The 24,632-nt window shown below is 40.2% G+C and overlaps 1 protein-coding gene across 2 annotated transcripts; it reads left to right on the forward strand.

Moving 5' to 3' along the window:
* The first annotated feature begins 32 nt into the window (after nt 1–32).
* PTPN11 (protein tyrosine phosphatase non-receptor type 11) lies at nt 33–23,663 on the forward strand. 2 transcript variants are annotated; one of them, XM_015877781.2, is made up of 16 exons: nt 33–240; nt 4,506–4,628; nt 5,726–5,920; nt 7,022–7,214; nt 8,077–8,193; nt 8,659–8,772; nt 11,547–11,643; nt 12,210–12,289; nt 12,414–12,572; nt 13,957–14,088; nt 14,806–14,960; nt 15,381–15,448; nt 15,831–15,982; nt 18,660–18,772; nt 18,960–19,061; nt 20,169–23,663. In XM_015877781.2, the coding sequence occupies exons 1-15, from the start codon at nt 227–229 to the stop codon at nt 19,027–19,029; spliced, it is 1,782 nt and encodes a 593-aa protein (XP_015733267.1). In that variant the 5' UTR covers nt 33–226; the 3' UTR covers nt 19,030–19,061; nt 20,169–23,663. The 2 variants fall into 2 exon arrangements, with proteins under 2 accessions (XP_015733267.1, XP_015733268.1); XM_015877782.2 differs by having other exon boundaries at nt 18,960–19,057.
* Nucleotides 23,664–24,632: the final 969 nt, after the last annotated feature.

A 24,632-nucleotide genomic window follows, 5' to 3' on the forward strand; every position in this document is an offset into this window, starting at 1 on the left:
GTCTATGAGGCGGAGTGGCGCACGGTGATGACGTAAGCGGTGACGTCAGGCGGGCCGCGCCGCGCTCTGTGCGCTCCGGGGCTGTGAGGCCGCAGTTGTTGGCGCTGCTCTCAGGGCGCCCATAGGCCGCGGGTACCGCGCTGTGCTGGGTGAGGGGCTCTGCAGGCCCCATGTGAACCGGCAGCCGGCTGCGGGGCGGGGGGGGCACCGCGACCCGCCGGGCACAATGACATCGAGGAGGTGAGGTGGATGTGAGCCCGGTGTTGGGTGTGTGTGGGGGGGTGGTGTTGCCTTCAGTGTGTGGTGTTTACCTGCTTTGTGTTCTCCTGGGTGGGTTAAGGTAAATCTCTTGAGGGAGATTGCTGTGGTGAGGTGAGTGTTGTATCCGTTTTTATTGTCTAACCTGGCTGTTCTTAAAGTTAACGCATCTCTTTAAATAGAGGAGTGGCAACGGAGCGTGTTGTGAGCTTGTAAGGCCTCACCTGGAGTGCTGTGACCAGGCCTGGGACCCTCAGCACAGCGGTGATGTGGGGCTGTTGGAGTGCGTTCAGGGGGGGCTGGAACACCTCAGCTACAAGGGAAGATTGGGGGCTGTTCAGTCGAGAGAAGAGAATCACAGAATGAGCCGGGTTGGAAGGGACCTCAAGGATTATGTAGTTCCAACCCCCCTGCCTGGCAGGGCCACCAAACATACACCTTTACTCGATCAAAGAGAAGGTTTTGAGGAGATTTTATTGTAGCTTTCTAGTGCTTGAGGGGTGTTATAAGCAGGGTGCATGTGTGTGTGGCTTTATTTAATAGCAATAGAGCAAAAGGAAATGGGTTTTAACTGAATGATTTCAGGTGAAATTCTCTGTAGTGTGGTGAAGCTGCAGTAGTGCTGTATGGAGCTGTGGTTGCACCATCCCTCAAGGTGTTTGAGGCTGTGGATGGGCCCTGAGCAGCCTGAGCTGGGGGTGCACCCAGCCCCTGGCAGGGGCTGGAATTTGATGGGCATTAAGGTTCCCTCCAACCTAAGCCATTCCCTGATTCCATGGAGTTTTTCAACACCAGGTTGTCCTCTCTCTTACTCTGCTTACCTTGGTGTAATGAGGTTGGTTGATTCTCAGTTGGGCTGTAGCTGAGCTCAGCTTTTTGATCTCAGGTGTGTGTGGGTACTGCAGAGCATGTTGGGTTTTGTGCCTGCTCCTACCTACATGCTGGGACTGGTGCGTAGTGCCTTTTAGAAGCACTTGTTGACCTTCTTGCTGTCATGGAAGTTTGTATTTTAATTTGAGACTGAAAAATAGAAGCTGATGGGCCTATAAATAGGAATAATTAAGCTCCCAGTCACCACCTCCACAGACCCAGAGCTGATTTTTATCTCTCCTGCATTTGAAAAGATGATTAGAAAAGCTCAGTCACTGCATGGAAAAACGTATTGATTTTTTTTCTTTCCTCCGTCTCTTCAATTTGATAAAAGTCTGCTGGCACTGTTGGACTTGTGAAGCACGGATTCTGCTGACTTTTTCTTCACTGCGCTATATGCAACTCTATGCTTGTTTAAAAAGTAATGATAGAATAGCAGTGTTGTGTTTTGTGCCACGTCACAGTTTTCAGCAAAAAGCTTCTTGCTTAATTTATATCCGTTGCTTTTGTAAATGACTCCTGACTATTCTACTGGCTGCTTTTCTGCTGGCTTTTTATGGCTGTTTGTAAGCTAATCAGTGACTTGGGATGGTCTGCTGCTGAACCCCCAAAGTGGAATTGCAGTATGGAGTATTCTGTGCATGGTGGCACAGTCAGTTTAATTACAGAGTGGGTTTACATGTATGTGTGCTGGGTTTTATTTTGGTTGTACTTCTTGCCTGTGATGCCCTTCACATGGGATAGCCTCTGCACCTGCTCATAATAGAGATTGGAAAAGGAAAGGAGAAAATAAGTCTAAAATGCATTCCATCCCTATAAAAGGAAGCATAGGAGAAAGTCCTCCATGGGGGTTATGTTACTGATATCTGTGCTTGCAGCCCCCTTTGCGCTCTCCTCCAGTTTTGGAAGGGATGCAGCCACAAGGTTCAAAAGCACACATGTGATGGCAGCACTTCAAATGAAGAGATCTCAATCACTGGTCCGGAACCGTTTAACCGAGATCACTAACACCCCCATTTTTCTATTTGGGGTGGCTGACAAATGCATCTTCCTACACAAAGCCAAAAATACAAGGATGAGAGAGCAGAAGAGTTGCTGCTAGAACAAAAGTTACATAAAGTGCAGTAAAGCCCTCAGTCTCAATGTAGCTTTTCTTTTGCTATACTTTGTAACTTCTTGCCATCTTGAGTGGGAATGTATCTATGTTTATTTCATGTTTTTAACAGTTCCTATGCAGCTACTTCCAGGTGCACTGAGGTCTAGAGTGAGATATTGAAGGTATTATATTAATTGAACTTCATGGATTGATGAAGTGTAACAAATCTACAGGATTAGTCCCAATAATTTCTCCCTTTTTTATGTTTATAGGCATAAATTTAGAGATAAGCAAAGGTATCTTTACAATCCCATGTGTATTGAAATGGCTTATTAGCTGTTGAGAACGTTGCTACGCTATTGTTGTTACTTTCCTCCTAATGGAAGTAATAATGTTGAGGCTGGAAGTGTGGTAAATATATTGCTATCTCCTTTAGTCGTTATTTAGTGATCAATTAATCCCAGGTCCTGATGTTTGTGCAACGTTTCTTGTGATAACTGCATTGAGAGAGAACTGTTCTTGACCTTCAAGTAGCTGTTAGATAAGTGCAGGATTTATTGATTCTTTTCCATTTGCTGTAATAGCTTGGAAGTATGTTTTAATATATTCTTTTCAAGCCCCACGGTGCATAGGTTTGATTTTCTTTATCTCTACTTTGAGGTACGGCAGCATCCACTGGCTTTTCTTGGTGCAAGCAGGACATCCTTAATTAGTTAAAAAGCAAAGATTAACAAGAGGAATCATTTACTTCTGAAGTTAGACATAGGTGATCCTGATTCCCATTTGGATATTCTGGAATCTTGAAAACTCACAGAATATTTGCTTGAGATGCTGTGTATGAATGGAACAGGCTTAGTAAAGGGTTTGGTCCGAATGTTGTCTGCTTTTCAGGATAGAAGGAGCTGCTGAACCACGTAGCAATGAAGTCATATCCCTAAAATTAGATACGTGCTCTATTTGCTGTTAAAGCAATTTACCATGAAATTTAGAATATTAGAAGTTCTATGTGATTATTTTTAAGCATAGCATTTTTTACAACTGCAGTGAGATTGGTTGCAGGCTTCTTGCCCTAATGCTTTGCTTTGGAGCAGATGAGAACCCTCTGTGCAGAGGAGCAGCCCATATTCTTCCTGCAGCTGTGGATGTGCCTTTACGCTGCTCCCTGCCTAGTGCCTGATTCACAGCAGAGCTGCAGAATGAAGGAGATCACTGAATCACCAAATGGAAGTCCAACCGAACCACTGAAGCAGCACTGAGTTGCTGTGTTTGCATCTCTATCCCTGGCCTATGTGGTGGTGGTTGTAGTTTTTTAGTTACTTTTATTTGTTGCCTGAAATCACACCTTCCTTGGCAGGGGGTTGGAAATAAATGATCTTGAAAGTTTCCTCTAACCTAAGCTATTCTATCATTCTCATTAAGGAGTTCTCTCATCTGCAACAGAGGTGTAGCTTACAGTTTATTACGCTCTTACGGTTCCGTAGGAGAGCAATAAAATTCCTCAATTACAGATAAGAGGAATCGCAGATGCGTTAACTGAATGGCTAAGAATAAATGCCATAGGTGGGGACACTGAGCTTCTTAGATGTAGACCATATACAGCTCTCCTTTGGCAGGGCACTATATTAGTCACTCGTTAGGACGCTTGTGGGTGGTGAATATCAATATGGGGTCCCTTGATGTTTGTATTTAAGCGTGGTAGGTTTAGGTGAAAAAATACCAGTGGTGTTCAGAAGGCAGAGTGGCAGTCCAGTGTCTGGCAGCAGCCAGCACCCCATGCCCTTGGCATTGGAAGGAGCCTGGGTAGCTGAGCAGGTTGTCCTCAAGCAGAGACCCTTCTTGGCTGGTGGTCAATCTGTGTGCTGAAGGATGAGGTTCAGTTGAAATTTCAACCTTTAATATGTTGTCTGATATCACTTTGGATGGATTAAGTATTTCTCCTGTTTGTCTTTCAGTGTCTCTTTGTGTCTTGTCTTGGGAAATGCGTGATCCCATCTGTGTTTCTGTTGTGTACCTTTCTTTGATAGCACTGTAGTCTACACAGTATGAATGTGTATGTGTGTAACTCTTTGACTTGCAAAGAATCTCTTACCAATACAGAAACAACAATTCAATATAAAGAGTAATTTATGAATTTGACTTAGAAATTCTTATTTTAGAGCAAAATTCAGTACTGTTTTTGAAGCAGCTCTGTAGTTCTGTTTAGTTTTGTTATGTAGGTTAACTTTGGAAATGAGACTCTTCTATTTACTTGTTTGCTCTCTTTATTTTTAACCTCATGTAGATGGTTTCATCCAAATATTACTGGAGTGGAGGCAGAAAATCTACTGTTAACAAGAGGAGTTGATGGCAGTTTTCTGGCACGGCCCAGCAAAAGTAACCCAGGAGACTTCACCCTCTCTGTTAGGTATGTTTAAATGTCTTTCTTCCCAAGGTGTTCATTTGGTGCTGTTTTCCCTTCCTAAAGAAGGGAAGGAGTTGTAAATAAACTCTTTGTAAGAGATGAAATAATGCACAGGTTGCTTATCTTCCCTTCTCCTCTCTATTTCCACTGAAGAGGTTCCCAAGTTTCTCTTTCCAGCTTGGGGAATCTGCAGTTTGGAGATATTACAGAGATAGAAAGGTTATGGGGAAGCAGAAGTAAATTAGTAATTGTATTACTGTATGCCCTTTAAAGATCTATTTGCTAACCATTTGACAGTAGCAGAGATTGTCTGGTTTGCTGATCAAACACCTGTGAGGAAATGCTATCCTGACTTCTTTTCTTTTAGGAGAAGTCAGTCAATCCTTAAGGTCAACTGTGGTGCTGTTCCAAACCAATTCCAAAACACTTATCCCACTGTTGGCGCACATGTAGCGGTAGGGACAAGGGAAGGAGAGCAAGAGGAAGTAGATAAAGGGAAAAGGAAAAGTGGGTTTGGTGAGATAAGAATGGTACAACTGGGATACCTTTGAGATAATGGGCCCTGTTTAACAGATGGGGCCTCTTTCAGGGAGCTGTACTTTGTTAACACCAGAAACTCCAGGACATGGTTTACATTTAATTAAAAGAAAGATCCTAGAAATTAGTGTGAAAACCAGCAATAGCAGCAAGCAAGCTCTGATGGGTGTCTTGTGAAAGCAGAGTTCTTTCCTTACCCTTCCACCCATTGTGCTTATGAGTGCAACTCTGGGGGGAGTTCTGAGGAATTTGTGTTGGAGACCACAGGACCTTGGAGCTTATGCTGGCTTAAAGAATCCCTTTACCACAGAATTATTGTTATATCTTTCTTATTCTTCCTAACTGTTGGGCAGCCCCTTCCCATTCTTGCAAGCCACCAAGATGTAGCTGAAATATATTTCAGAAATATGCACTAGATCAGTTGTTCTGCCATATTTCATTTGGAAAGTGATGCAAAAGTAAGCCTGGATTTCTCCAACTCTGAGAACAAAACTCTGGGTATAAAAGGGGTTTATTTGTAATCAGCTGACTTATGTGGCTTCTTTCTTTGTTTCAAACATCAGGCGAACTGGAGCTGTCACTCACATCAAGATCCAGAACACAGGAGACTACTATGACCTATATGGAGGAGAGAAGTTTGCTACATTGGCTGAGTTAGTCCAGTATTATATGGAACATCATGGGCAGCTCAAAGAAAAGAATGGAGATGTGATAGAGTTGAAATATCCACTGAATTGTGCTGATCCTACTTCAGAAAGGTCAGAAATAGTGGTGAAAACCTCACTATCCATGTGCTTCTTAATAAGTGCCTACTATCCCTTCAAGCTCTGCTTCTATTTGGTGGGAGGGTAGTCACTAGTAGGAGGGCAGTCACTACTAAAGTTAATCCCTCTGAATTCAGTGAGATTATTTGCAAAGCTGTCTAAATAAGTTTGGTTAGAGAGGTAAAATAATCTGTGCTGAACAAAATAGGTCTTGAAGCTTTCCTCCTGGCATGATAGAATACTGGAAAAGAGGGCAGAGTTCCCTTTGATTTTTACTGGGAGAAAGATTTATAGAATTTCTCCTAGTGTTATCTGAAGCTGTTATGCCTTGGAATTCCTTGCAGTAATATTTTTCCCAGTGATGGATGTATGTTTAAGAAAGTAAATGGCATGGAAGTCCTTAAATTGCTCATGCTGTGATGATTTTATGAGCATGGCTAATAAGGAGCATCTGAAACCTTTGTCATGCTGAGGAAGTCTGTGCAGGATGGAAATTAACTTCTGTGGCCAGCAGATGTCAGTTTATTCTCAGAATTGGGGAGAAAGGGGGGAAAAAAACAGAAAATATTAAACAAGCTCTCTCGTGCCTCAGTGTGGCCTGTATTTAATGGCTGTGGGGAGAATTATTGCCTTTATGTGATTTATCCTGCTCAGTTCCTAATGTGATGGGAGAGTGTGGTCTCAAAGGTGTTAAGTTCCTAGAGCGTTACTGGGAAAGTGTACCCTCATAAAGGTAACAGACCAAGAGTAAATGCCACTGCTGAGGAGAAAGTTGCTGTAAGAACTTGTATTTATTGGACATCAGGGAATTCATCTGTACTGCTGTACAGGATCCAAGTGAAAGCTTTGTTTGAAGCTTGCATAAGATGCAAATTTCAGGGCTTGTGGAAATGCCTGCTTTGAAGTGTTTCTGCAATTGCTCGTGTTTATATACACGTACACTTCCAAGAATTTATAATAAACTATGAACCTTTCTGTAGACCAGGACTCATTCAGTGTATAATATAGTGTTTTACTTTGTAATAACTTTTTACACCAAGTGGATTCAACCATGGCTGGAATGACTATTAGGGTGCTGTCTATTTTTATTTAAAGGTGGTTTCATGGGCATCTCTCTGGAAGAGAAGCTGAAAAACTATTAACAGAAAAAGGAAAACATGGAAGCTTTCTCGTGCGTGAGAGTCAAAGCCACCCTGGGGACTTTGTTCTTTCTGTCCGGACAGGAGATGATAAAGGAGAGAGTAATGATGGGAAATCTAAAGTGACACATGTCATGATTCACTGCCAGGTATGATGAAGCAGGAGCTAACAGTATTGCTTCTAAGGGGAGAGGGCTTATTCTTACAAGAGGGCCTTTCTGCACTGCACTAGAAACATGAATGTATTTCCACTTTTCCCTGTGGTACCAAATGTGTGATATACATCATCTGGTTGATCAAATGGACTAATTGGATGGCTTCAAAATTATTAGTGTTGTTTCTTGATTGCTTGCCAGACTGAATTGTGTCCTCCTATGCTGTGCTGTCAAGTGCCTTTTAATAGACTTGCTTTTGATTGCATCAGAAGTCTGTCTTAAAGCCTTTTGCTGATGGAGCTTTTAATGTTCATGAACCTTCTTAAGCGTGTTGCTGTCTCCTGTATGGATGATATAAAGACAGGACTAATTGGACAGACAGAGATCTATCCACATGTCTGTTGCTCCTGTCATTTCATAAAGTCTCATCTGAGAGCGATCAACATAGTGTAAACAAGCCTGAGTATTTGATCTAAAGAACACTTGAAATATAGAGTGGTCCATCATTTACATCTTTATATATTTAAGTTATAGTCTTCAGATATTTTTGTGCGTAACAATAGCTTGCTGTTCAATACTCAAATCTGCAACTTTTGTTTTAATTATGTAAAACTGTGATTGCTACAGTTGTACAAAAACTAAAATGCAGAAACAGTTTAGAGACAGAAAAGAGGATGTTGTCCTCCGTAATGTGTTTCTTGTTGTCTGCCATCTACCAGCAGAAGAGTTTTACTGGATTTTTTTTCTATGTGTAGTTTGAAAGAGAATTTCTCTTATGTTGTATAGCCTAAATATTGTATCAGTGCAGACTTGATTTGATGAAGTTTATTTTGCTGACTGACAATCTGTTCTTAAGGATCTAAAATATGATGTTGGTGGAGGGGAGAAGTTTGACTCTCTGACAGATCTAGTGGAGCATTATAAGAAGAACCCTATGGTAGAAACCTTGGGCACAGTATTGCAACTTAAGCAGGTGAGTGAATGGAGAAAACACCACTGGATTTTATTAATTTCAATGCATATTGTTGGGGAAGAGTGGGCTTGTCCTTGTGTTCTGAGTGACAACGTAACTTTCCTTTTGAAATATGACAGTGAAGAAGGAAACTTCATGAAAAACTGGTAAAGTCATGCAAGCCTAAATTGGAATAATTTATTGCTGCTGGTGAAGAACAGACTTTGTAATTGCGTGGAACTTCTTGTAAGTTCATTATGATCTATAGGGATTGCAAGACTAGCTCACAAATGAGACAAGTTATTAAGAACAACTGTGAAACTTTATCCAAAAGCATTTGTTCCGTACTTCCTTCCTCTCTTCCCTCACTGCCACTAGATGTATAAACAGTGAAGTCCTGGATCTTAGAATTGCCTACATTAGTGTCAGGAATTTGTGTTTTTTTAACTGTCTTTTCAGTTGTCACCGTTTTATTTTCTTTCCTAGCCCCTAAATACCACCCGTATTAACGCTGCAGAGATTGAAAGCAGAGTACGAGAGCTAAGCAAGCTAGCAGAGACTACAGATAAAGTCAAGCAGGGCTTCTGGGAAGAATTTGAGGTACTTCATTGTATTTCCCGTGTTATGGTATGGTATTGAATCTCTATGGTACTCAAAGAGGTTTGTTACTACCTTCCTCACAACAGCTTGGCTCTACTTCCATTACTTGAGATCCCAGCTTTTGCTTCCTTCTCCCGTGTCACGCACATAATGTGTTAAAACCTACCAGTTCCATTCCTGTGTTTGTTAATAAAATGATTCAAACATTTGCACTTTTTCCTAACTGAGGGGTAATTACTTTCCTTTAATTAAATTCTTTCCTTTATTTTTGTCTCTATGACTGCTGCATCCTCACAGTTTTCTTACAATTGGATTGACTTAAAAACTGCATGCACATATGATGATCATAGCCAAAATGGCTATGGCTTTGGTTGTGACTTCGTTATAATGGAGAGACTTGTATCACTCACTTCATAGTGAATTGTAGAACTCTACCAGCAGATGGCAACAGGAAACTGGGAAGTCTTATGATCCAAGATCTTTGATAAGGGGTCTGATTTTGGCTGTGCTATTTTGAGAATCTTGATAAGTGATGGATTTGCAAAGTGCCATTCTTGAAGAAACTCATTTATGGTCAGACATGCTTATTAGCTCTGCAGTCTGCACTGAGACTTCTAGTGGGAGTTGAAAAATAAAACCATTGAGTTTTACAAAGACATAACAAATTTCTGTATGAATTTGATGGAATGTAGGATAGTGAGATTGCAGCTGGTAGGGGTGGTAATTATAAACAGTGTATTGAATTTCCTCCTCTTTCTCATGTTATTATCTGGCCTTGAGCAAGAACTGCAGAGCTGTTCTTAGCCTGAACACTGCAGTTTTAATGCCATGTTTTCTCATTCATCTCAGGTAAGCCATGGTTGCCAGTCATGGTGGGAGGAGGCAGGGGGCAATCTCCAGGCTGTCTGTGGAGCTCTTCATGCCCTGTTGTGCTTTGGCAGTCCAGATGGTAGCTGTAAATTACTTGTCTTTAGGCAGATTGAAGAATGTGCCTCTTGTCCTGTTAAGTGTCAGACAGAAATGTTGACAGTCTTTGTAACACTTCTGGAAAGTGACTGGGGAGCTTTGTGTTTGAATGGCACAGAGAAAGTGAGGACTCCTGTACCAGATTTATTGTTGCATTGTGTACCTCTTGTAGCCAGCTTGCTAGAAGTCTTTGCTGCTCGTGGATCTTTCCTCAGGGATGCTCAAAGCAGTAACCATTAAATGTGTGAAGTAAAGGTGTTTGAAGCTTGTTTCAACACAATTATTTCCATGTTTTAACCTGCTAGCAAAGTTCAGCTTTTGGTTCTTTGCTTGGCGTTTCACTTTGCAGAGACTCAAAAGTGTTAATATTATATAAAGGCACTCTGTAATAATGGCAGTTAAAAGATTTTTGCATTATGGCAAGAGTTGGGCTTAATGCAGACAAGACATGCTTTATGGGTATACACATTCTGTGCTTTATGTATGTGAAACCTCACAGCTCTGTTTTGCTTTTGTTCTTTGGATTCCCTGTCTTTAGGATGAGCTTAACTGTCCAAGGTCACTAAGTGAGGTGGGAATGATAACACAGACTGAAATAGAAGTGAGCAAATGTGCCTGACATGCCTGAACTTTGAAGTAAAAGTAATCTGTGGAGGAATATTAAGGTGATCTTAGTGAAGAGAGCAGCTTTCAAAGGCAGAGTGTTTCTTTTAGTCAGACCAAAACTGCTTTTGAGATTAAAACTTGGAGCAAAATCACTGAGGTCGTTGTCCCCTTTGCTTCATTGCAAGTACGTGGATTTACTACTAAGCAGTGCTGCTATGAGGTATGGAATTACTGTTGTCCCTGTCATTATTAATTGGGAACCAGACACTGAGAAATTAGGGCCTTGCCAACGGGAAAAATCCCCATGCAGATTTATTGCTTCTGCACTAGGATGATTTATGGATAACCATGTAGGTAGTTACCTAACACCTCCCCAATCCACCAGCATGGTAATGTGAGGAATCTGAGAAAAATATGTTTGGCTGTACAGGCTTAGTGAGATGTTCTTGTGTCAATGGGAGAAAGGGAGTCACGTTTTGCTCCTGGGTGTATTGACCCATTCCTATTTGTCAGCCAGTTTTGTAGCAGCTGTGTCTGTGAAAAGGATTCACTCAGAGGGTTAATTACCTTTTCTATGAAAAGTAAGGCACAAATTACAAAGTACTGTTGTTGCACTCAGTGCTAATTTGCTTTCTGGCTTTCGAATGCCATATGTGCGTTTTGAATATTCTTATCCTATTGTGGTTTGAAGGGAATAGGAAAGAATATCTTAATATTATGCTTCTAACAGCTGAAGGTCTTCTCACTTTCCTTGAAGCTGAGACAGCTGCTTATGTTGGTGTGCTTTGGTGGGTTTTCTGTAAGCTCCTTCTTCCCCTTTGGCTGCCTGGAGATTATCTGGCTGCAGCCTGCAAGGATCTCAGGGATGTGGTTTAGGGGCTTTCCAGCGGCACTGCTTTGGATTGGCAATAGCTGAAGGAGGGGAATAAAGCTAGTAAGGCCTAGAGGAATCCAGTACAGCTCAGGTAGAGAATCTTGACACCTGTGTTCTGTTTGTGTCAGTGCCTTTTCATACTTTGAAAGCAATACTGTATGTAGCCTGAATGGAGTAAACCAGCGATTCTCTGACTGTTGATTGTTATTATAATCAAGTGTCCTCATTTGAATGAGGGACGGATCTCTATAGTGATGAAACATTATAACAGGTCTTTGTCTTTTTTGTGCTTTTACTGACACCAGTTATTCGTGCTGTTTTTGTGCAGACTTTACAGCAGCAAGAATGCAAACTCCTCTATAGCCGTAAAGAAGGTCAGCGACAAGAAAACAAAAACAAAAATAGATACAAAAACATTTTACCCTGTAAGTACTGATTTCTTGTGTAAGCCTATTACTTTTGTGCTTTATTATTTTAGCTGGAAAAGACTGGGTTAATTTAACATTGTGCTTTTTCTTCTCTTTAGTGGTAAGTCCTTCTTTTATGTTGTCAGTATTAGTCCATATAGCTTCCAGTCTGTGTTCAAACATTTACTCATTATAGTTGCAGATATTTTGATTCTGTAATGTTTATCTGCAGCGTTCACTTAACAGTTTAGGGATATGATGCTTTCATTTGGCAAACTGAAATGCTTACAGTTAAGAGGATTAATTTGTGGTACAGAACTGAGTAGTGCAAATCCAGCAGTGTTTGAGACCATTTGCGTTGATTCAGATAAACACTTGTTTTGTGATCTATGTTGTTATGGATTGGAAACTTGTTTTAAGTAACAGAAAAAGGGATGGGTGTTCTAGCAGTGATTTGCAGAGTTTCACAATGTAGCACTTTCTGATAACAGGAAGAATTGTACCTGTTGGTTGAATGTTTAAAAATAGCTGTATGCTCACAATTGTAGGATGCAACTGCTTAATGTATAAATATATTCTTCCAGTTGATCATACCAGAGTTGTTCTGCATGATGGTGATCCAAATGAACCTGTTTCAGACTATATCAATGCTAATATTATTATGGTAAGTATGCCCCACCTAAATGAGTCTTGCAGGCACAACCTATGCCTACTTACTCTTTTAAATCCAAGTTGGTCTTCTAAAAATGAGCATTTGTCTCCATTTCTTAAATTGTTTTTGTCTCTAGCCTGAGTTTGAAACCAAGTGCAACAACACAAAGCCAAAAAAAAGCTACATTGCTACTCAAGGTTGCCTGCAGAATACAGTGAATGATTTTTGGAGGATGGTGTTTCAGGAGAATTCTCGAGTTATTGTTATGACAACAAAAGAAGTTGAAAGAGGAAAGGTAAAAACAATATTATACTGGTCTCTGGAGCAGTCATAACATTTGTGTGCAAGTGGGATCTAAACTGACTTGGTTATATTGACTCACATGCTGAAATGCAGTGTGCCATCATGGTCTTTGGATACTTGCAGCTTAATTCTGTAAGGTATTGAATGTTCTTAATTGATGCCTGTGGGAATTGAGGATGCACTCCTATTGCATCACAAGACCTCCCTTTTGTAAGGGTTGTCTGATTAAATTCTAGCTACTGAATGTGAATCATTGCATTGTGAGAATACTCAGGGAATGAGACACTGGAAAGCTGGGTGCTGCAGTCAAATATTCTGCCTATTTGAAAAGGGATAAATTCCCTGTTCATAAAAGTTGAATACTTTTTTTTTTTTTTTTTTTTGCTGTGTGCTCTGGCTGTGTACAATGCTTTTATGTCTGGTTACTTAATCAGCGATAGGGAAAGAATGGCAAAAGTAACAACAGCAAAGCATCTTATGCTGTATCTTTTATTGGCAGAAGAAGCTTCCCTTGTTCCCATATATTCTTGTAAATCTGCACTAGGTGCTGTTAATAAGAAATATTTTTCTATGGTATTTGGTGCTTGGTCTGTTTGCTGTTGCTGGAAGCTGCATCTGTCTTCCCCACTATATTTCTCATCTAATTTTGTGTTAGCCTTCACGAGGCTAACAGGAGCTGTTGTTGCAGGAACCAAATTAAAGAAGTAATAGGTTAAGCCACCCTTCAGTGTGTAGAATACATCCCTGGCCAAAGATAACCTTGAGAGAGAAGCAGCATGCTGAAAGCTCTAAATGTCGAAGCCTACAGATGCATCAGGCCGTCTGTCAAAGGGAGCAGTTCTGTGTTGCTTTGGTGATTGAATTAGAGCTATGTTAGCCCGTTTTTTCCCTGATTCTAAGCAATGAAAAAGCGAATGTCCAAGCTGCATTCCTGTTAAAAATGATTTATATCTTTGACTTGCGTTTGTTTTGCAGCCTGTTAGGTATTGATTTTAGAGCAGCATATGGAGCTGCAGCATTCCCCTGAAAATTCTTCGTATTTTGAAACAAATAGTTGGGTGGAGGTATAGGTAACTGCATTTCAATCCCAGGGCTTTGCAACTATGAGGCAAAACTGGTACTAAAATCATGAAAGCTGCTGAAAGGAGAGATTGCATGTACCACTTTTCCTGAAATAATTCCTTATTTGAGATATAGAAAAGAAACTTTCCCTTCACACATACTTTAATGTGTCATTTGATGTTGTCCAGTTGGTGCTGGTGTTGTCTTAGATGTTCTCAGAAATGAAAACTTCAGGAAAGTGCTCAGCGGTTCACAAAGCAGCCTTCTTGTGGATTACTCTTTAAAGTCTTGTTTGTTTGCTTTGAATCTTGCAGAGTAAGTGTGTCAAGTACTGGCCTGATGAATATTCCTTAAAGGAGTATGGTGTTATGCGTGTGAGGAACGTTAAGGAGAGCGCAGCACATGACTACACGCTAAGAGAACTTAAGCTTTCTAAAGTTGGGCAAGTAAGTATGTTAGTAGCTCTGTCCTTTTAATCTAGGTTGCAAGTAAAAAAAAATGCAGATTCTTCTTTCTGCAGAATCAATAAAAGCACTAAAAGATGAATAAATTGAGCCTTGACTCTTTCTTTGAAGTTCCAGCTTTAGCTCCATGCATCTTTCCCTTTGTCCTTGGGCTAATTGAAGATTCTTATACCTGAGCACTTTTTTGTTTTGGCAGAAGATGCATGACTGCAGAGCTTTGAGGAAGTCTGGAAAGAAGCATGAAAGTGCTTTTAAGTAATCATACTTTAGTCTAGCTAAGCATTTATCTGCCCTTTCGTGGAGGTGGTTGTACTAGAAGGAACTGTTGTATGGGAGTCCAGAATCTAGAAAGAGCTCTTAAGTGAAGACATGTAAAATGAGGAAGGAAGCAGTGAATTTGTGTGGGAACAGCACTTTGTTGTTAAGAAACAGAGCTTTTCCTTACCTTCTAAAGGTGAGACAGAAATATTGGAAATCGCTAAATGAGACAAAGAGGGAACAGTGGGAGCAGGTAGTGTGATTGACTTGTCAGGCCAAGAAAAACTCTTTCCTTCTTTAACTGAGCTGTAGTGCCACAGATATTGAGTAGAAGGGTTGGGTACACTGCCTTCTGATCTGACTCAACTTTGCTGAAGTAATGCTCTTAGTTGAATTTTGATCAGAAGGATTTTTTTTCACATGTTGATGTCTTCCTTCTAGGGGAACACAGAGAGAACAGTCTGGCAATATCATTTCAGAACTTGGCCTGATCATGGAGTCCCAAGTGATCCTGGTGGTGTACTGGACTTTCTCGAGGAGGTGCACCATAAGCAAGAAAGCATTTCTGATGCAGGACCAGTTGTGGTCCACTGCAGGTACAGTGATGCAGAATGCTTCTGCTTCTCTGGAGGTCTGTTGGCTTCTTTTTTTTACATCTATTGATGTATTGCTTGGGATCATGGGAATACTAGTCTACCATCCCACCTCCTGTAAGATATCACTCCTCATTTTTAATGTCTGAATTTTTGTTTTCAATAAGGCAAGGAAACATTTGATCTTTTAGTTCTGTCTGATCCAAGGTTGTTAATAAACACTAAGATACAGAAAATGCTGTTGTGACTTCTGCCTACTTCTGTCTCTCTGAAAATATAGGCCTCTGTTTTCTTTTGTCTGTGTAGTTTGGTTTGGCTTTACCTGGAAACTGGAAATCTAATGCTGCTTAGTGTTGTACTCTTAACTTAGGTTAGTGTTCTAGTGCCTTCTCACAGCAAAATTATCATTGTTCTTTTCCACAGTGCTGGGATTGGACGAACAGGAACTTTCATTGTGATTGATATTCTTATTGACATAATCAGAGAAAAAGGTAGGTGTCCTCAGCCTTTTGTTTTCTGCTGGGACATTGACATAGGTCACAGAAGCATTACAGTAGAAACAATAGAAATGTTGACAGAGGATTCTAGTATTGTTTTAGAGTGAGTACTTGTTTAGCATAAAAGGGACTCTGTCATTCTTCTTAGTTGGAATCAAAGTGCTGAAATCCTGCTCTAGGTCAGGATGATGAAAACTTTCAGCTGAGGATTAGCCAGGAATCTGTGTTATTTTTCTTAATATTTGTATTTAATTATTTGTTTAAATCTTTCATGAGTATGTGGCTGTCAGTCTGTTCATTGTATATAGAGGAGACCAATCTCTCCAAAAGCAAAGTTTACTTTGCTTCTAACCTCATGGTTATTTTTACTTCACAGGTGTGGACTGTGATATTGATGTTCCCAAGACCATTCAGATGGTGAGATCACAGCGGTCAGGAATGGTTCAAACAGAAGCACAGTACAGATTTATTTACATGGCAGTGCAGCACTACATTGAAACGCTACAGCGCAGGATTGAAGAGGAACAGGTATATTCATCTGAAGTGTAAATTATGTAGGAATATGTTATCACTGGAGCAGGGAGCAGAGTTGCTCATTTGCTGCTTGTGACTTGGAGACTTGACTGCCAATATGGCAATGAAATTTGAGTGTTAGGTTATGTGGAATGAAGTATATTGATCTGAAGGATTGTAAAGCATGTGATGAAAAAGCTTGGGATGTGAGGACAGTTGCAAGACACCCCTCCACACTTCTTTCTGTTCAGGTACCATCTAATTCTACCATCTTGTACAGAAGATGCATGGTTTTGTGATAAAGAACTAACTTTCTGTCCACTATTGCTTTCATTCTCTATTTTTCTGGTCATCTGGGACTTATCTTTTTCAGAATTTCAGTATCTTCTGCTGCCTTGTTGCTCAGGAGATAAACTCACGCAGATCATCAGGCAGATGTGGAAAGCCGTATGTTCATTGTTAGTTCAGTGCCAGTTGTGAGATTTAAGCCCTATTTTAGAGGTAGGGTGTGCCAGCTCAGTCTTGGCACTCTCGTGTGGCTTCTGGCTTCTTTGGAGTGTGACAGAACTTGTTTTATATTTGCCAGCATCATGTAGATGCACCGTTCAACAGAGGATGGAGTCTTTATTCTTTTCCCCAGGATGCCTGTTGTGTGCTTTGATGCTGATTAGACTCAAAGAGAAGAACATGAAATCCCTCAGGTGTACTTTTTTTCTGGCTTGCTTGTTTCACTTCACTTTAGAGCTTCCTCACATCTGTGTGTGATTGCACAAGCCTTGTATCCTCAGCTTTTGAATATAGTCTCTTTCTGCTGCCACCATTTATAAAGTAGATCTGTAACTTCTTGATTGCTGTAATGTGGTTTTGAATTATACTTTGGTATTGAGAGGAACAGTGCATTTCTCTTACAGTGATCAGTTGTTTCATCCTTTACTGTGTTACTAGCTCAAGAGGCGTGAGAATAAAAGTTTCTTGAAGTTGCAATAGAGCATTGCTTTACATCATGAATTCTTGAACCTAAAGGCTGGTGGCAGATGCAGGAATAAAGCACAATAATACTTTTCAGATAAAAGCAACACTTTGAGTATAGGAAGTAACATCCTGGAGGAAAAAATAAAGATATGATATAATGTAGCACTTACAGCTGTGCTGAAGCAATGGGTATGGACACATAGCTGCATCCATTCACATAGACATGAGTTCTTTGTATTCAGAGAAAAAATTCCCTGGATTCTCTGCTAGCATTCCCTTCTGCATTGCAGTGCTGAGAGCCTCAGGAGTTCCTAGACTTAAATGTTGTGTTGGATATTGCCTGTCATCCTATGAGTGTGGGAAAAGGGAATCTGGATTTGTTTTGCTATGTTTTTCCTGCAGAGATGTGTGTAGTCTTTCACATCTAAGAGACAAGTTGTTTCTGTTGCATTTCTATTATTATGAATTAGGATCATTACAGTGAATCGAGCTGAAAGAAGAGAAGCCAGAAAGATACTTAATCTTGGTTTTTCTATTTAAGTAATAGAAGAACTGATTGATTGCTTTTAATTGCTTTCACAGTACAGAATATCTGCACCTCAAGCTGCTATTCATTATGCAATTTAAAAAGATCACAAATAATCTTTTCTGATTTGGTGCTTCAGAATATTATTGACAGGAGAGGGGTTTGTACTCATGAGGCTGTTAAATGCTCTGGTCAGAACCTTTGCATTTTGTTTAAATCCTATTGATAGCTTCAGCTTTCTAAGTAATGGATCTGGACTTGTGGTCGAAGGGGTCTGTAAGGAATAGATGGGAGGTTGAGAGGGGAAGAAGTTCTGCAGAACGATAGAAAATGTTGAAATCTCAGACCACTCTGAAAAACTGTGACTTAAAATGCAGTGCAGAGCTTTGTTAATGGAAACTCAGCAGCCAGATCTCCTCAGGGACTCTACCAATCTCTGCTGTGAGATTGACTCAGGTCTCTTATATAGCACTTGTTGGAGCGTTTAAAAAACAAAATGGAACAAAAACACTGTGTTCTGTAAAATCTTTTAATGTGAAGCTTTGATTTAGATGTAGGTTGCAGCGTATGTATGTGTTGTGAATGTTTGTCCTGGAAACAAAGAAAAGTCATCTCTCTGTCTTTCCTAGTGTAGCTTTGTTTGCTGGAGCCTTCAGTATCTTTAGATGAATGCCAGCAAAATTGGCTGCAGCTTGTAACATATGTTGCAGAATACAAATGACAGCTTGAGTTCTTTTTATATCAAATCTAATGGCCTAAGATGTTTTATTAGAGATCTTGCAAACAGGATTGTTACTTGTTTGGCCACATCTCCGTGATGGGAATAAGGTCAGTGGGAGGCGCACTGGCTGCTGCTGTCTATTAAAGAATGAAGTGTGGTTTCTTCTGCCTATTGAGGTGAAGGTTGTGTATGAGTCCTGGTTCTTAAGGTTGGTATGTTCTGCTGGAGGTGGTGGTGGGAAGGGGAGTACTGAAACAAGAGGCTTTTCAGGTCTTAGAACAAATAAAGCCAAGCTTTAGGACCTATCCATATTGTGTGTTATCTATGGAATGGGGTTCTTCAGTGTTCATAGCTTAAACCCTTCTAAACACTAAATCTGGTTTGTATGTGTGTAATTTCCATATTCCTTCAATGATTTTTTTTTTTCCTATTAGTTGCTCAAACCTGGCTTTCCACTGTGTTTTGCTTCACAGAAAAGTAAGAGGAAAGGTCATGAATACACAAACATTAAATATTCTTTGTCGGACCAGACAAGTGGGGATCAGAGCCCTCTTCCACCCTGTACCCCAACCCCAACGTGTCCAGAGTAAGTTAGTTTCTGTTGCTAGTGTGCAAGTTTTGAATGGTGCTCATCTTCGGTGATCTTGAATGAGTTACCATACAAACTTGTTCTTGGACTTTTGCCATATACTTTGCTCTTAAACTAAGTTGTTTTATACTATTAAGTGTACAAACCTGGTTTTCTCAGACTCTGAATACTTGTTTTATTTCAGAATGAGAGAAGATAGTGCTAGAGTATATGAAAATGTGGGGCTGATGCAACAGCAGAAAAGTTTCAGATGAGATGATGTACAGAGACTTCAGTGCAAAGGCAGGTATGTGTGTTCAAAAGTGACTATGCATATCCAGCCTGGAATAAAACAGACACCAAACCAGACTATAACAACACTTTCTAATGCCTGAAATGCATGTAATCCATCCACCCTTAAGGAATTTAAATTTCGGAAGCTAATTTTGATCAAGTTATATCTATTTATTCTCTCAAAGCTGTGTAAAATATTAGCTTGGTTTGTTCTATTCCCCTGACTCAGCAGTGGCATAGGTTGGAGGTCTTTATTATTCAGGAGATGGGTGTTCTATATGGTGAGTGGGAGCTGCAGCCTGAACTCCATGTCTTTAAGTGATCTTCGCTCCTGGTCTGTGCTAAGGATTTCTGTTCATCTAAAAAGATTAAAAGAACATTTAATCTAATGCTCAGCCTCAGTAAAGATGTACTGAGCAAGATTACTGCTGTGCCTGTATCTTGTGAGCAGATACTGGAAGAAAACAGTGAAACTGATCTAATATGATAGCATTTTACTGAAGATTTTAAACTAATGTCAGACAGAAGTCTTCAAAGTTAGGGTCCTACTGTGTTCATATTAGTAAAATTAAATCCTTGTTTTTACTGAAAGAGAAAACTGTGATTCTCCTTATATTTTAAAGTAGCTATTATGGTTTGATATATGCAGTCAATTGAGTTATTGGTTATTGGCTAATAAGTTTAACTGTGGTTAATGGGCTGTGAATACCGCAGTAGAATAGCTTCAAATTTTAGGTGTCCTTTCTTTAGTCATTTACTTCTCCTGGATTCTAACCTAAAGCCTTTCATCATCTTTTGCCCCTGTGCTTTTAATAGCCTCAGACATCCCGTTTCCCCCTTTCCTCTTAGTAACTGTATGTATGCTTCATCCATTCAGTCTACGATCTTATCTTCTACATACACTTACTCTACTTTGTCCACAATCTCAAATACATGTTCTCATCTTCTAATGCTGAAGTACCATGCAGCTTATAATCAAGATTTGAGATTTTCAGTTGTGTTTATGGCTTTCTTGAGTCAAATGTGAACACTTCTGTGTAATGCCAGAACAAGAACAAACTGTCAGTTTATTTTTGTGTTGTCTTATTTTGTACTAAATAGCTCTTAATCTTTCTTCCAGAAATGAATATGGTTTTTAAAAAGGTCAAGAAAGAGATGGAAGAAGCTTCACATGAATGGTGAACTCTGAAGGCTTGGTACCTTTTTAATTTACGGTTTTAATCCTTCAACAGTAGGCAAAACTTAAGACCATCTAAAGATAGTTTATATCTCTTCTCTCCAATGCCTGATTTACAATTGCTCATTTTCCAAATAAAAGGAAATCCTATCTACAATGTAGACAACTACTTTGTAGAGTCAGTTTTGAATCCAGCAAGCTGTTGGACTGTCATCCATGTGTTTTTATTTTAAATAGTATTTTTGTTTCATAATATGGCTATTAGTCGGTTTTGGTGTTTTGTGGATATATTTTTTTTTCATTTGAGCCATTGTGGGTTTTTCTTTGTCATGGGTGGTGGGAGAACGATGATATGGATAAATCTGTTAGGCTAATGTAAAATAATGATGGGAACAATACTTGATTGAAAACTGTGGATCACCGGTGTGAGTAGAATCAGCTACGTGGTAAAATTAGTCCTAATACATTTCAATCTCAGACTGAGTTTCATAAGGGTGAGCAGTTTATGAAGGTGCTTTTTGTGGTAACTGATAGCTTTGATTACTACTTAACTGAGTGGCTGACTGAGCTATTTTTGAGTAATTATGTAAGATAGCCTTTATCAAAGGAAATTTCTTTTACATGTTCTCTACCCTAAATAGAAATTTACTGTATCTCTCCAAAGGCATGGTGGCCTAGTGGTTTGTGAGGATACTATCTCTGTTCATTTGTCTGTGCTCATCTATTAAGCAAGAGATTGGATATGCTGAGTTTGAGTAACTTTAAAATTTGCATGCTGACTCCTTAACAGCATACTGAAAACAGAGTGAAACAAGTAACCCACTATGCAGGCTCTTACCTCGCTACAAGGTAAGCCTCTTCTCCCTTTTCCTGGGGAGATGGAAGCTGCTGGGCCTTCTTGTTTTGTTTTAGTAAGGCCTTACAACAGTGTAAGTGACTAAATTAAAGTTTTGTGGGGGAAAGCAGTGCATGGAAGCTGGTTATCCACTGAAGTTGCCTTGGTTGAAAAGGGCAGAATGGACAGCAAGGCCAGCAGGCTCGTTCTGGTTTGTTTCATCAGACAGGAGTTTATTACCATTCCACCTGAAGTGCCTTTCAGAGCTGCATTGAAATTGCTGTTCCTATTAGATTAAAAATCACGTTTGTCTGAAACCACTTCTGATTGATGTCAATGAAACGGAGCCCTCTTCTAGAGAGAGACTATAGAATGACGAGCTGATGTTGAGCTGCCAGGTAACTGGGTTCCTTCACTTGGTTTGCTCTGTCCTGTTTCCTGGACCAGAAGCTCCCTTAAAGCTGTGTGCACTAGTGACAAAACCAGTCCCTAACAGTAGGTACCGGTGGTGTCTCACCAACATCTTCCCCTGTGCTCCTGGGGAATTTGTGACTTCATGGTTAAGGATTTATTGCCATTTCTGTACACTGTGTACAGATGGTGAGCACTGCATCAACTTGCTGTAGGCATGGTGCAGGGCCAATGAAATTGCATTATTGGCCTTACTAGTGAAATTATGCTAAAGCTTGGAATGTAATTAATGCAGCTTTATGAAAGGTTAAGTGGGAGATTACATTACCTTTTTCCTGAGAGTGCTTAGCAAAATCAAATATTTGAACGCTTTGTTTGAACTGAATGAAGGTGCTTCTTTAATGTTAAGCAGAGTTTTGTTACTTTGCCTATTGTCCTTTTTGTCTTCTGAGGCTTTGGGTTTTCTTTTCTCTTTCTTTGGAACTCCTGTCACCAGCATACTGTAATGCATTTTAATGTCATAGCCTTATAGCCTAATCATAATATTTACTCCCCTTCTCCATCCGAAATTGTCACGATGAGAGAGAAATCTATTCCTTTGGTAGTGAGATGTGTTCTGCATTGCCTGCCTCCTTCCCTGTCTCCCTGCATTGCATACAGCTTCATCCTGCTGAACAGAGATCAGCTCGAGGTGTTGGTATTTGCATAGAGCAATTGACGGCAATCTCAATATTTGTTTAAAACTCGGTGTGGAGTTAAATAAATTCTACACTTCATATTTTAGTGCAAGGTGGAATGCATGTTCTGTACCAAACCGAAGTCATGGTGAAAGTCGAAAGAAACCAGAGAAAGATCCTGAATGACTCTGAACTCTGTTTTGAACTCTGTTAATGTGATGTCTTAAAAGATTGACCTCTACAAGCAGCAATCAGTTATGTGGCCAACATAAGGTTGCCTCTTATAACCTCATTTTTAGCTGTTTAGAAGCTACCACTGTAGGATTTCCTTTTTTTTTCCCTCTTCTCCTTGGAGCCAAGGAATTCTTACTCCAGAATGTGTATTAATCCTGGGGAATATACTGTGGAAGAATGTTGATGAGGAGAAACAGAATCTGAGAGGTTGTGGATAAATACTGTGCTTCTAACTGGAGTGTTGGACCATGCTGGATGCCAAAGGGGAAACCTTGCAAGAGAAAACCTGCCTGCCCTTCATGCAAGAGGAGGGATCGTTCTTGGAGCATTAAAATGAATTGTTTTGAACGATGGGTGGGTTTTTATTGCAGATGAAGCAAGGAAATGTCCTTTGGTTTAGAGGGAGATAAGTGAATATGTGGGTTTCATGTATTTCTAGTGAGCTTTTTAGAGAAATCTTGTGTGTTGATCTACAAGCTGTGGCTGTATCAGTGGAATGGAAAAGGGATGCAGTTCTGAAGTGTTCTTTTAGGGAAGACTTCATACCACAAGGGAAACTTTAACCCGATCCTAAGGCACAATGATTCATGCCAGCATGAATTTGCTGCAGACTTCATTTTACTGAATGTTTCATAGCATACACTTTAATTTCAGCTAACCCTTGTTAGGACTGACTGGTTCTGCTCTTAATCCTGACCAAACTTGGACTTTTTTTCCTCTTAAGATATGTGTCTGAAACGCAGTTAACCAGGATACAGCTAATGAAATCCTAAAACCCATTTCCTTTTTAATTGTAACCATGGAAGAAATCACAGCTGGTACTAAGATGTGTTGTCAGGTTTCGGTTTGTCACAATTTCAAATAAAGTTTCAATTTCTCCCTTTTTAAATAGCGAAACATGTAATTAATAATTTCAAGCCTGTTTATTTATGACATTATTGTGATTTTTTTTTTATTACAGTACTAAAGACTAATGAAAAAGGATCTTATTAGGTGGAGTAGGCCTTGCATTTTTTTTTCCTGCAGTGTATGAAGTATTGTACCAGAGTATTAAATGAAATTGTAATATTTTATTGAAAAAAAATCTCTATCCTTTAAAAGGAATACGTTTAGGATGTCATCGATTTGATGTGAATCATGTCAATGTTGATAATGCGCTGTTTATCATACATTTAGTGTTTCCAAATTCTTGCTTCTTGCCTTTTTGCCCACATACATTCTGTAGACCATTTACAATTGTCAAAATGTGACATTAAAAATAATAGTTCATGTGTAGAAATATTGGTGGTTGTCCATTGTTTTCTGTGCTGGTATTTATGGGTTTTAGTTCATCTGCTCTGCTGCTGCGTTGTGATTTTTATTGCTGCGAAGCTATATTATCAGAAATAAAAGCCTATCTGTAAACAACGGAACTTAGAAATGGGGGGGTGGGGGGAGGAAGAAAGAAATAAACATAATTTTCTTAAGATGACTTGTCAGTGACTCTGTTCTCCAGCTCCCAGGCTGAAGTGATGGTGTACAGGCCTAGATGGTAGTTTGTGAGTCGTGATGATGAGATCTGTAGAAGAAAGCAGCTGTCCTGCCTGAAAACCAGCGGAGCACAGCTTCTAGTAAGCATGATGTATGTGAGTATGTGTCCTTGTGTTCCTAGCACTGGCCAGAGGTCCATGTGCTGCTGCCTCTGGCTCTTGCCCTGTGCATGGACTCAGGCAAGGCTTGTCTGTCCTGTTCCAGCCTGCTTTCCCTTCCAGAAAGCTGCCCCTCCTTATTTCTTGGCTGATTTTTGAACTTGATGTGGAACACCTGCAAAGCTGAAGTGGGAATTAGCCTCTCTTTTTTTTTGTTGGGCTTGGATATTAGTGCTAATCAATCAGATTGATTTGCAGGAAAGGAATGACAATCCTGCTCTCTCTTGGCTACAAGCTATTCTGCCAGGGCTGATGGGGAGGGAGACCATTGCTCTCCTGATGTTCCTTCCATCCCAGTCTTTCATCTCGAGCACATTTGTCTTTAGGGCTCTGCTGTTTGCTGAGATCCTTGTATGCCAGCACCACGCAGTGACTTAAAAGAGGGACTGGTACTTTGCAAAGGAGCTGTGCTGTGCCTCAGGCTCCTTGCTACCAGCTGCTGCTCCCATACTTCACAAGCTGTCAATGTTTCTGATCCTGTAACGCTTGGAGCTAGATGCTTCCAAAAATGTAATGTTCTACCTGTTCTCTGGGCAGGAGCAGAGGAATGTACATGTACCCC

This window comes from Coturnix japonica, chromosome 15, assembly GCF_001577835.2.
Source record: "Coturnix japonica isolate 7356 chromosome 15, Coturnix japonica 2.1, whole genome shotgun sequence".
NCBI classification, from domain to species: Eukaryota; Metazoa; Chordata; class Aves; order Galliformes; family Phasianidae; genus Coturnix; species Coturnix japonica.